This window comes from Engraulis encrasicolus, chromosome 9 (genome assembly GCF_034702125.1).
Source record: "Engraulis encrasicolus isolate BLACKSEA-1 chromosome 9, IST_EnEncr_1.0, whole genome shotgun sequence".
NCBI lineage: Eukaryota > Metazoa > Chordata > Actinopteri > Clupeiformes > Engraulidae > Engraulis > Engraulis encrasicolus.
The window spans coordinates 34919193-34931692 of NC_085865.1; the positions used below are offsets into that span (position 1 = coordinate 34919193).

The 12500-nt window shown below is 48.4% G+C and overlaps 1 protein-coding gene across 1 annotated transcript in view; it reads right to left on the reverse strand.

The window, feature by feature from the left end:
• The window catches only part of gli3 (GLI family zinc finger 3), a 213628-nt gene that overhangs the window by 126911 nt on the left and 74217 nt on the right, over positions 1–12500 (reverse strand). Inside the window, exon 3 of the mRNA XM_063207002.1 lies at positions 6994–7296. Coding sequence (XP_063063072.1) covers positions 6994–7296 — 303 coding nt within the window. The remainder of the gene's footprint in view (positions 1–6993; positions 7297–12500) is intronic.

Here is a 12500-nt window from a genome sequence, read left to right on the forward strand (position 1 = left end):
AGAGAGAGAGAGAGAGAGAGAGAGAGAGAGAGAGAGAGAGAGAGAGAGAGAGAGAGAGAGAGAGAGAGAGAGAGAGGAACAGAGGTGAAATAGGGGAAAGAGGGGAATGAAGAGGGTGAGTGATGGAGAAGAATAGGGGTCAACTTGGGCCTCCATTCTCTTTTCTATTTCCACTCCTCTCCTCTCCTCTCTCCTTCGCTTTACTGCAGCTCCAGGCTGCCATGTGGAGAGAATGGCCCCCTTTTAAAGTTACAGTGTAGTACCCTCAGCAACACCACCATGGCACCCCTACACACACACACACACACACACACACACACACACACACACACACACACACACACACACACACACACACACACACACACACGCACACATTACACACACACATGCACACACACACGCACACACGCACACGCACACACACACACACACACACACACAAACGCACGCACTCCCACTCCCACACACACTCCCACACACACTCCCACACACACACACACACACACACACACACACACACACACACACACACACACACACACACACACTCACACACACGCACACGCACACGCACTCCCACACACACTCCCACACATCCTCTCTACCAGGGCTCCGAACCGGTTCAAGGAACGAAAACGAAAACCGAAAACGAACGAAATTTTATGGAATTTTACAAGGAACGGAAACGGAAACGAAAACGAAATGGTCTTCAAGTGTTCCGGAACAAAAACGTTATTCTGAAATCCACAAACCGGTTAATAACGTTTTTTTTTTCGTTCTCTATATTTCATACAAGTGCACGATTTTGTTTGAGGAGTAACCATGGCGACAGTCTTTTAGTTTGGCTACTGACGTGTATGAGGGGAAACATGCATACAGCAACAGCATTTTGCTTCACCTGAGCTCTTGCCGCCGATTGATAAAATATTGAGGAGCATTGGCCAATCAGAGTGCGACTGTGCATTGTAGGCTATGGAGAAACTTCCTGGGTAAATTTGTGCTTCTCCTGAGAGATTTTGATAGGAAACTAGAACTAAACTGTCTCTGTTCTCCTGGCTTTCTCGTAGTGATTGGAAGTTGGCTCTAATAAACCCGCCCTAAAGTTGTTGACCACCAATATCAAATAAGTTTTTGTAAGAGAAATGACACTTTACCCGCGCTGTTCTTCAGTCTCATTCACGGACAGTTGCCTACAGAGTTTTATATTGACACGGAGAGCAAAAGAGAACATGTCTTGAGATCGGTGTTGGGATTCCTACAGGGACAGAGTATTTGGACCTACAGTCTATGATTTGCAAAGGAATTGGATAGGCGATTTGATGAACCTAATTCGCAGAGTGCTCTCGAGAGGCAACTGGTGGGTAAGTCATGTTTAGCTTACTACTTGTAATGGCACCGCCGAGTGCCTCGATGTTCAATGCGGTTATGGCAAATAATTATGTTGTCGTAAAGTTACTGAAGTGCTTTTGTTGTGCGCAGCGTATCCCACTGTCGGTTGTAGAGAAGAGAGGTGAGAGCTGGTGTTTTATGTGCTGTAATCAAGGACGTCTTATTTATCTGTTGTTGTGGTCAATGCGGGATAAAGTCATTCGTGGCAGATGGGCAGACGCTAGCTGACGTTAGCTGGCCCGCTCAATGTTTCGATGATTTCCTCAGCGCAATATTTCCTGGCTGTCATCACGAATAACAGTAGGTCGCGTGTGACAACAAGCAGGGATAGAGAAAGACAGCGCATTTGTTGTTGTTTAAGTTATTATACTCTTCTGTCGTGCAGAGGGCTGGGCTGATGGGATGGACTACGTGGAAACTCTTACTATTTTGTGACGCTTGTCTGTTAGGCTACAAAAGGTCTCCGGTTTTGTGGTGATGGACTTGCACTGGAATGGTTGGTAGCCGATATCTGAGAGCATATCCGAGGTTTCAGACTATGCAACCTGTCCCTTCTCTAGAACTAGTGACCCCTTGCATCGTGCACATCTCAAAACAGTTTGGGATTTTTTTGCGGAGCAAACTGTGTCCCTTTTACTTACACGTTTCACTTGCTGCAAACCTCATCATGGCCTATTAAATAGAGCTAGGCAAGAACTGAAATCCATGCCTATCGACACCTCTTATGCTGACGTTTACCTGCGCTATTCCAGAGATTTTTTTAGGAACTCTCTCTGGCTATTTTTTAAACTCTCTCTGGCTATTCTGTATTGTGCCTCCCTAATCAACATCCACCCACCGCTACTGGGCTGGCATAGGCTACTTTTGATAAGAATTATAGGCATCCTTTAAATCTGCCAGCATGGATAGCCCATCTGAGTCTTCTTGGGTGTGTTATTATTTTTGAGAATAGCTGTGTAAATCAAGGGGAAATAATGAGTACGTCTATTCTAAGATAAAGTCCATGAAAATAGACTTAATATGGCCGTTAAACACTGCAGGAACGTTAAGAACGAACGTTATTTTTCGTTCCGAACCGGTTCAGGAACGATATTTTTATGGGGGAACGATTGCAGGAACGAAAACGTTAAACTGAAACTTGCCTGAACCGTTCGGAACGGAACGTTTGAAAAATAATTTCGTTTTCAAGCCCTGCTCTCTACCCAGAACACTGCCCTACAATCTTAGAACGCAGTAACTCTGAAAACGGCAAACTGAGAAAAAAGGCTTCAAAGTTTTCCATATGGCGCGACAACTGTGTTGTCGGTAAATTGGTGGTGACACTTCCTGGTAATGCTTGTTTAGGATAGAAATTTAAAGCACACAAAAAAACAAAAAAACCCAAAAAAACAACATTTATGTGTCTTTTTGCCACAAAAAACAGAGTTACTGCGTTCTTGGCTGGTATTACTGCCACAAAATGGAGTTACTGCAGGAGTTACTGCGTTCTTAGCTTGTATTACTGTCTACTCCCAAACCAGTCCCATTGGAACGTGCAGCAGTAACTCGCCGACTTACTGCGTTTTTGTTTAACCTTTTTTTTTTTTGCACTTTCAAAATGAGTTTTCTCCAAAACGGGACAGTGTTGGACCACCATTTTTTGGACACAAGACAAATGAGGTAGTTTAGAACCGATTTCCGATATAAAAAAAAATTCGACCATTTTGAGTTACTGCGTTCTAGTATTGCACGGCAGAACACCGCCCCTGTTTTGTTTGACTCCCCTCTGCACCCTCACCCCCATCCTCACTCCTCTGCTCTGGCGTTTCACCCGCTGCCTTCTCCACATGACCCCTCTACTCTACACTACCGCCTCCTACCCCCGACCCCACCCCCGCCTTGCCGGTGCGCCCCACATCATCAAACGCCCTCAGGGTATCAGCCGCTTGGAACGCCACCCTTCTCTCCTCCTTCCTCCCTCTCTCTCCCTCATGCCTCTACGCCTGCATTTCACATACACACACACGCACGTACACATGCATGCACGCTCGTATGCATGTACACACACACACACACACACACACACACACACACACACACACACACACACACACACACACACACACACACACACACACACACACACACACACACACACACACACACACACATATATGCTCCTCAATCCCAGCATCAACCAGCAATGCCTCCACCAACCCCCAAGCACCTTGGTCCCAGCATCCTGACTCTCCTTGCCTCTAACCCACCCCCATCAACCTCCCAGAACCCCACTCACCCTGCACTCTCACCTCACCCCAGAGTCAAGCCTGCCCCACGTCAAGCACCCTGCACCCTTCCCTCCACTGTACCTCCACCCCAGAATCAACCCCACACAGCATACCAAGCTCACCCTCGCCTCTCTCTACCTCCAGCCTCCCGCCACCAACTCTGACCCTGCACCACCCCAACTCTGACGCTCCACCCCCCTGAGTACCCAGCACCCTCCCCTCCACCTCCACCTCCACCTCCACCCCTTTCCAGCAGTGCCTCCACCCTACAGAGTACCCAGCACCCTCCCCTCCACCTCCACATCCACCTCCACCCCTTTCCAGCAGTGCCTCCACCCCCCAGAGTACCCAGCACCCTCCCCTCCACCTCCACCTCCACCTCCACCCCTTTCCAGCAGTGCCTCCATCCCTGACTCTCCCAGTCCAGTCCAGTCCGGTCTAGTCCCGTCCCCCGCCGCAGTCGCTGCAATCAGAAGTGGCAGTCTTGCTGAGCTGGGGCCTTGGCCCACTAATGGACAGTAATGCTCCACTTGCGAAGGGTAGAGAGAGGGGAGAGGGGAAGGGGTCGGAGAGGAGAGGAGAGGAGAGGGCAGGACTGGTTGCACTGCTGTGCTGTGCTGTGCTCTGCTGTGCAGTGGACCGGCCTCTGATCTGAGACCTGACTTTAAGTAACCTTCCGAATTAGGAATCAAGCAGAGGGAGGCACCTCTGACTGACTTGACTTGACTAGCCCAGGCCCCAGTGCGCGCACACACACACACACACACACACACACACACACACACACACACACACACACACACACACACACACACACACACACACACACACACACACACACACACACACACACACGCACACACACACACCGCAGCAGCAGCAGCAGAGCACAGCGGCTAATGAGCGAGCTAAATAAATAGAGTTACAGTAAATGGGTAGAAAAGGGTGGGGGTTGTGGGGTGGAGAGGTGTAGAGGGAGAGAAAGGGAGAGAGGGATGAAGGGAAAATGAGTGAGATGGAAAGAGAGAGAGAGATAGAGGGACAAAGGCAAAGGGATATACTAAGAGAAAGAAGAGAATAGAGAGGGACAGAGAAATGGAGAGGTGAAGAAAGAGAAAAGAAAGAGAGAGAGAGGGAAGGAGAGCGGGACCTTTTCATTACTCCGGCTGAATGAGCTGAAGAGCTATGTCAGGGCCAATTCGGAGCCAATTTAGCGAAACTAAACAAGCCATCACATCGAGTTCTTGTCCAGAGGGCCCCGCGTCCGGGCTTACACTGGGACGGCAGATTAAACTCCTGAAGGGGCCCTGCGTCACCCCATCCATATATTCATCCCTCGCTTTCCTTTATTTCTTTCTTTCGTTCTTTCTTTCTATTTTCTATTTTTCTTTTGTACCCCTTCTCTACCCTTCTCTTCTTAAATCTTATTCCTTACATTCTTCTCTTTCTCTAGAAGGATCCCCTGGTTCACCCCATACATACAGTATATCTCCTTCTATTTCATTTTTTTTCTCTTTCACTTGTTTTTACTCTCTCTCTCTCCCATCTCTCACGTTTTCATGTACATCTGATTCTCCTATTCTCTCTCCCTTTCAAGGGCCCATGGTTCACCCCATCCATCTTTCTCCCTCTCTCTTTCTATCTCCCTCACTTCTCTTTCTTTTTCTCTTTTTCCTTCCTACCCCTTCTCTCTCACTCTCCAATTTTACATCTTTCTTCTCTTTCTTTCTCTTTCTCTTGAAGGATCCCTGGTTCGTTCATCCCATTCATCTCTTCATCACCCTCCCTTTCTCCTTCAGTTTTTATTTCTCCCGTGTTTCTCATTTTTGACCTTCTTCTCTCTATTTCTTTTATTTTACATCTTTCTATTCATTCTTCTCTTTCTCCTGAAGGATTAAGGACCCTTACTTCACCTCCTTCACCTCCACCTCTCTTTCTTCCTCACTTCACTTCTCTTTTCCCTTCTGTCTCCCTAATTCTACATCTCATTCTTTTCATTCTCCTGTTTTTCTTTCTATGTCTTTCTCTCTCTCTCCGTGTCTATAGTGCAGTCACACTTCCTTGCAGGTCCCAGTGAGAGAGAGCAAGGCAGAGCAAAGAAAATGGAATGTGCGTGTGTGCGTGTGTGCGTGTGTGTGTGCGTGCGTGCGTCTGTGCATGAACATGCTTGCCTGCTTGTGTGTGTGTGTGTGTGTGTGTGTGTGTGTGTGTGTGTGTGTGTGTGTGTGTGTGTGTGTGTGTGTGTGTGTGTGTGTGTGTGTGTGTGTGTGTGTGTGTGTGTGTGCGGTGGGGGGATAGAGAGAGTAAGAGAGAAGGAGAGACAGAGAAAAAAGAGAGATGGAGAGAGACATGAAGGGGGCAGGGAGGGGTAGCTGGTAGTTGAGCAGAGTGGGGTGGGGTGGGGTGGGGTGGGGTGGTGAGCCGCTGCAGGCTTTGATGTGTGTGTTGATGAAGGAGAGGGGAGTGCTGTGCTCAGACGGACCCTAATGAGGGAATTAGGGAGCAGCCTAAGCCGCCCTCCATACTAACTCCCTAACTCAGAAAAAAACGAGAAAGAAAGGAGGAAAAATACCAGTGAGAGAGAGAGAAAGAGAGCTAGAGAGAGAGAGAGAGAGAGAGAGAGCTAGAGAGAGAGAGAGAGGGTAGGGGGGGGGGAGAGGGCAACTAGTCATCTGTCAGGCCCAATCACTCAGTGTGCAGCTTTGCCTTTCACCTTACTACACAGAACAGAAGACTGGTGTGAAAACACACCGTGCTTTCTTTCTTTTTTCTGTGCATGCCCTTGAGCTTCGTGCCTCCTTGCCTGTAATATAGAGCAATAAAGTGGGGGCCTGCCCTGCATAGTGTTCCTGCAATGAGTTGTGAAATGTTCAAATTGCAGCCATTGACATACGATGTGGTGACATACCATCAGACTATTTAACATATTTTTTTATTGCGAAGTGTCAGTACGATTGTAAAAATATGGTTTGCACTTGAACCACCAAACCAATTTAGGACATAGAAAGGAGATCTACTCATGGACCTAGTCCATTCGGTTACACCTAAACCATCCAAGACTACTTACTGTGCTGTGGTACAATGCTCAACCCACTTCACCCTTTAGGACACTTAAACCCCCCCATGGCCACTTATTGCATGGTGAGTCAATTTAGCGTTTATTACAAGTTTAGGCTTAGTTTTTCACCCCTAAACCAGCTCAGATCTTAAACCCTGTCCCAATCCATCCATTCTTCCCCCATTCATCCCTGCTGTAATGGAGTGTGTGGCGAGTCCATTTCATCCTCTTTGCCCAGTTCAGGACACCTAAACCGTCCGAGAGAAGAGGACTTACCGTATGGTGAGTCCAGGTAGCCGTTGCGTGGGTCCATAGCGAAGAGCGTGCCGCGGTATGCGTGTGGCAGCGCGTGTTCCGCGGCCAGGTGGGGCAGCGAGCTGTGCAGCTCCTTCTTCACCAGCTGGGGGCGCTCTTCCGTGGAGGTGGACGGCTCCTCGTTCAGCTTGCCTCCTCTGTCCCTGTCACCTCCTCTTTCACCCGAGGAGGCACCTGCCCCGGACACGGGGCTCTGGGTGCTGAGGGCGTTCCTCCGCTCGCGATGGTGGTGGTGGTGGTACGTCGGCGCCGAGCTCTCATCTTCTGTTGGGGGGGAGGGATGGAGAGGGGGAGAGGGGGAGAAAAGAGAGATTTAACACTCATTTATTGTTTATTTCCATTGGTTCATATAAGGATAAGTGACATTTGATATGAGAGAGAGAGAGGGGGGGTGAGACAGACAGACAGACAGACAGACAGACAGACAGACAGACAGACAGACAGACAGACAGACAAACAGAAAGATATAAAAGATATAGATATAAGGGTAATGCAGAAAGAACAAAGAACATTTGAGAAGGCAATAGTCCTGAAAATGTGAAGCATTGAAACATTTTGTGAGAGAAAGACTCGATAACTCGATACTTTTTTTAATCTGACAAAGATGGTGCACATGTAGGAGAAAGTTGCACAAAAATGCCTTCAGATCTTGCAGGTCAATCACAAGTAATTTGCAGACCTGCTATGAAAGGTACCTTCTCAGGGTATGTTAAAACCCCCAGCACATCTGTACTTGTTGACTACAAACAAACCCGTACACAGTCAGACTCGTGGGCACACACAGACACACAGACACACAGACACACAGACACACACACACACACACACACACACACACACACACACACACACACACACACACACACACACACACACACACACACACACACACACACACACACACACACACACACACACACAAACAGGTGCACACAACACAAACTCAACAGCCCCAAACAAGTCAGGTCACGTTCAAAAGCTTGTAAGAAAGGCAAAGCTTGGCAGCCTCATTCAGACCATCCACTCCACTCCACCCTGCTCTGCTCCGCTCATGCCTCTTACAGAGTGCATTGCATTGTGGGTATTTCCCCCCTCTATACTAACCCCCTATGGGCTGGGTCTCCTGGTGGGGATCTGAGCGTGCAAAAGGCTGGGGCTGCTATGAGCGTGTTGTGTTGAGAGGCCTCTACTCCCTCCTCTTTCCTGTGCTCTCTCCACAGTAAAGAGAAACAGGCCTGCAGTCCGTATCAAAGACGTTGCAGCACCGCGGCAGGCAGTCAGTCAGTCAGTCAGTCAGTCAGTCAGTCAGTCAGTCAGTCAGTCAGTCAGTTCAGCCTGCAGTTCCCACAAGTCAACGCTTCTCTGTCAGTTCCTTCGCTGTTTTTTTCTTCTTTTTTTTTCTTTGCTGTTCGTCTCTCCTTCTTCTCCTTCTTCATCTTCACTGTCTTTTTTTCTTTCTTTCTTTCTGTTTTTTTGTGCTCTCAAAGACATGAATTCCCATGGAGAGGGCAGCTCTGTGTGTTTTTTTTATATTCCCAGCATTCCTTGCTGCCCGTTAAGTGGCCTCATGGGTAGCATCAACGCCCACCACCTCCCCTTCTCCCTCTCTCCCTCCCTCTTTCTCTCCCTCCCTCCTTCCCCATCCATCCGTCTTCCCCTCTGTCGCTGTCTTTCTTTACCCCTTTCAGTGGGTTGTGCTCTGTGTACCTTTTGCTGTAGCTCCTTCTCCCCTCATCACTCATGACTTCCCTTCCCTTTCTATTTCTCTCTTCTCTTCCCGTTCTCTTTCCCTCATTCTCTCTCTCTCTCTCTCTCTCTCTCTCTCTCTCTCTCTCTCTCTCTCTCTCACACACACACACACTTTCTCTCATTCTCTCTCTCTCTCTCTCTCTCTCTCTCTCTCTCTCTCTCTCTCTCTTTATCTCTCACTCACTTTCTCTAGTTTTTTCTTGTTGTACTGTATCTACGTCACTGTCGCTCTCTCTTACACCGTCTGTCTCTCTCTCTCTGCCTGTCTCTCTTTCTCTCTGTTGTTCTACCTCTCTCACCCTTTCTTTCACACACACTTTTTGTCTTTCTCTTCATATCTGTCTCGCTCTCTGTCCGTCTCTCTATCCATCATTTTCCTGGGCTTCCCAGGGTAATCTCCTCTGGAGAGCGGAGGGAGCTCTGAGCAAGAGCAATGTGATCCCTGAGGGTGTGTCTCTCTCCGCCATCCTCCCTCCGCATGTCAGGCTTTGGAGAAAGGAGCGCGGAGGGGGGGTGGATAACCCAGCCCAAGGTTTAGTGACTGAGCTGAGGGGGCCGTGAATGCCTGACCTCCCCCTCCTCAACCCCTTGACCCCGCCGCAGTAAAACACACTGCAGACTTCTTTTAAGGCTTTTAAAAGACTCACGCCATGTCTGCTTTTTGCTCGCAAAGAGAGCAGTGTTGGGTGTCCTCTGTCCTGCCGCTCGAAACGCTGTACAGCAAATTGGGTGGATATAAAGACATATCATTGTGCTCTGAGCCGACCCATAATGAAGATGAACTGTGTGGTTTTTATGGAAAAAATAAAGGGGAAGAACAACAACAACAATTCCATGTGACCCCAATAATGTCTCTTGCATGCTTTCTTTTTGATGCTCTAACAGCATTTTCACTTATCTCCCCATAATCCTCTCTGTTCTGTTAGAGTTAGCTGTTTCATGTCAGACGGGCTCCAGTGCTCCTGGCTGGCTGCTGGCTAAAGCTTTGCTCCAGTCCGGTGGGTCGAGTTGAGTCTAGTCCTCTCGCTCTCTCTTTTCCTCTCGCTCTCTCTCTCTCTTCATCTCTCTCTCTCTCTCTCTCTCTCTCTCTCTCTCTCTCTCTCTCTCTCTCTCTCTCTCCAGCCCACCATCGCTTCAAGTCATTAGGGGTCGGTCTGGGCGGCCCTAATTCCACACAGTGTCTCGGTCGGTCGTGACAACAGTACTGTGATGTTCTAAGGCCTCAGCAAGTGATGTGTGTGTGTGTGTGTGTGTGTGTGTGTGTGTGTGTGTGTGTGTGTGTGTGTGTGTGTGTGTGTGTGTGTGTGTGTGTGTGTGTGTGTGTGTGTGTGTGTGTGTGTGTGTGTTTGGGGGGGGCAGTGGGGTGTGCCATTGGTGGGGAGCTGGAGGGTAGTGGCAGCTGGGTGAGGGAGCGTGTGGGGTTGGAGGGTGGTGAGATTGGTTGCTGGGTTGTGGACTAGGACAGTTTGAGGCTTGGAGAGCCCTGGCAATAGGGTTGGGGGGTTGTGCGTTTTTTGAGGAGGTGTGAGGAGGCTGTGACGGTTGGAGTGTTGGGCGGTTGGGGGTGGACGTGGTGTTTTAGGAGCCAACAAACTCCAGCTCAAACTCCAGCTCTGTATCCAGTCTGACTGCCATGGCCTGGCCTGGCCCAGCCCGACTAAGGCAGCGTAAGCATTAGGGCTGTAACGATATTGTATCGAACCGAGAAATCATGATAGGTAGAGTCACGATACTGTATTGCGATACAAGGAGGTAGTATCGTGATACGCCCTTTTAACGTTTTAATACCCATCAGCCTAAAAAACAACCCCATGATATGAAGTAATAGTGCTCCCAAGCATCATCATTATTATATAGAAACTGTTTGTAATTATGAATAGCCTCTTGTAACCTATTCTACCTATAAACTATCATAGTTTTTATTCATTAAGTTTATAATGTTGGCAAATGTGAAATTGTGGGATGTATCGAACCTTAGGTCATGAATCGTGATACAAACCGAATCGTGAGTTGAGTGTATCATTACAGCCCTAGTACGCATGTTGAGTGCCACCCCCAACCCCAATCCCAACCCCTCCCAGCTCTGCTAGCAGCCAAGCCCAGAGTCGGTCAGAGGAAACCCCAAAAGTGTGACGTGCAGAGTGGAGGAAGAGAGAGCAGATTAGGGGGTAGCTAGCTGGTGTGCTTGGCTGCGCTGGGTGGGACAGGGCAAGATGGACGCCTGCCTGTGGGAAGCCCGTGGGCAAGTATTTGTGCCACTCCCCGACTCAACCCCATCCCAAAAAAAATGTCATAGCTTGATCCCCTCCCCTGCTTCCCTATCCCACGTGCTTCTGGGTTGGCAGTCAGAAAGTCTGTGTGGTTGCAACATCCAGCGCGTCTGAACCGTTTAACTGACAGCACTGTAGGAAGGAGAGAGAGAGAAAGAGCAAGTGAGAAGCCAGACTGAGAGAGAGAGAGAGAGAGAGAGAGAGAGAGAGAGAGAGAGAGAGAGAGAGAGTAATGGGATAGCAAAAAGAGCCAGCATGTGCGAGCGAGAGCGCGATGTTGACAGAGAGGGAGAGAGAACTTCAGTTCCAATCCGACAGAAATGACAGTGTCAGTTATGGTATAAGTATTTAATCCTATACTGCGTACCCCGTGATCTTATTAAGGGAATAATGCCACTTATGCTGGTAAATCTGGATTAATAGGTCTACTCTCGCAAACGGCAATATTAACATAAAGGGATTTACCAACTGTGTGCCTGCGTTGCGCTCAATGTGTGGATTTGCGAGAGGAGCGGGCTGTGAGCTTGCATAAGTGAAATCACTGTAAGCCAGGGAGAATAGGGACATACACTGCACCAAACACAGATAGGGCAAACACATCTTTTAGGTCACTTTGTAGAAAAACACCTTCACAAGCCGCACCTTTTTTTTTATTTATTTACAGCTACACTCCATGGTGGCACTGCAGCGTTACCAGAAGTGCCCAAAAATGTGCTTTTTAACCGATAGATTTATGATCAAAAAGTTTTAAATAAAAATGAAAAAAAAAATCCCCTTCTGTTTCGGGGGTATTTGAAACCGTAGGACCCCAGAGATCTGTCCTATTTTTTTCCGGTGGCGCTGGAGTTTTGTCACTCCATTTGTTCCTGTTGGAGAGTACTTCCTCTTCCTCATTGGGGTAGAGTCCTCCTTCATCATGGAACACTGTGTTGCCATGGTGCTGATGTCCAAGGAGATGGGCCATTTTGGTAGTGAGGGAAGGGGGCAGTAGGCACAGCGGGCTCAGGTGGTTTTGTTAAGCACAGGAGAGCACTAAGGACATAACCTTCCTCAACATTCCTGTACATTAGACACCCCTGTTGGAGTGTAGTGTGGCTTGGCCTGTTTGAGAAATGATGTGGAAGAGAAATACATAGACTAAGCTATAGGTTTGTAGATAACAGTGCTTTGAGTATGTAAAGATTAAATAAAACATTGCTACAGCATTACATGTACTCTTAGGGGCAAAACATACCAAAGCGGAACGGTCGCGGGATGAACGCGGGCTTTCTGCTTAGTTCCGGCCGGTGTGTTTTTCTCTGCCTTGCACACTGACAGCGTCGGCGTGCTCGGCTAGTCCTGTTCAAAATCAACTACCGCCGGTTGGTGTGTAAGGACAGATATGTTTCAATGTATTTTCACCGACGCCGGTAAAAAACGCGGCCGTTCCGCGACGCTTTACCGCCCTGG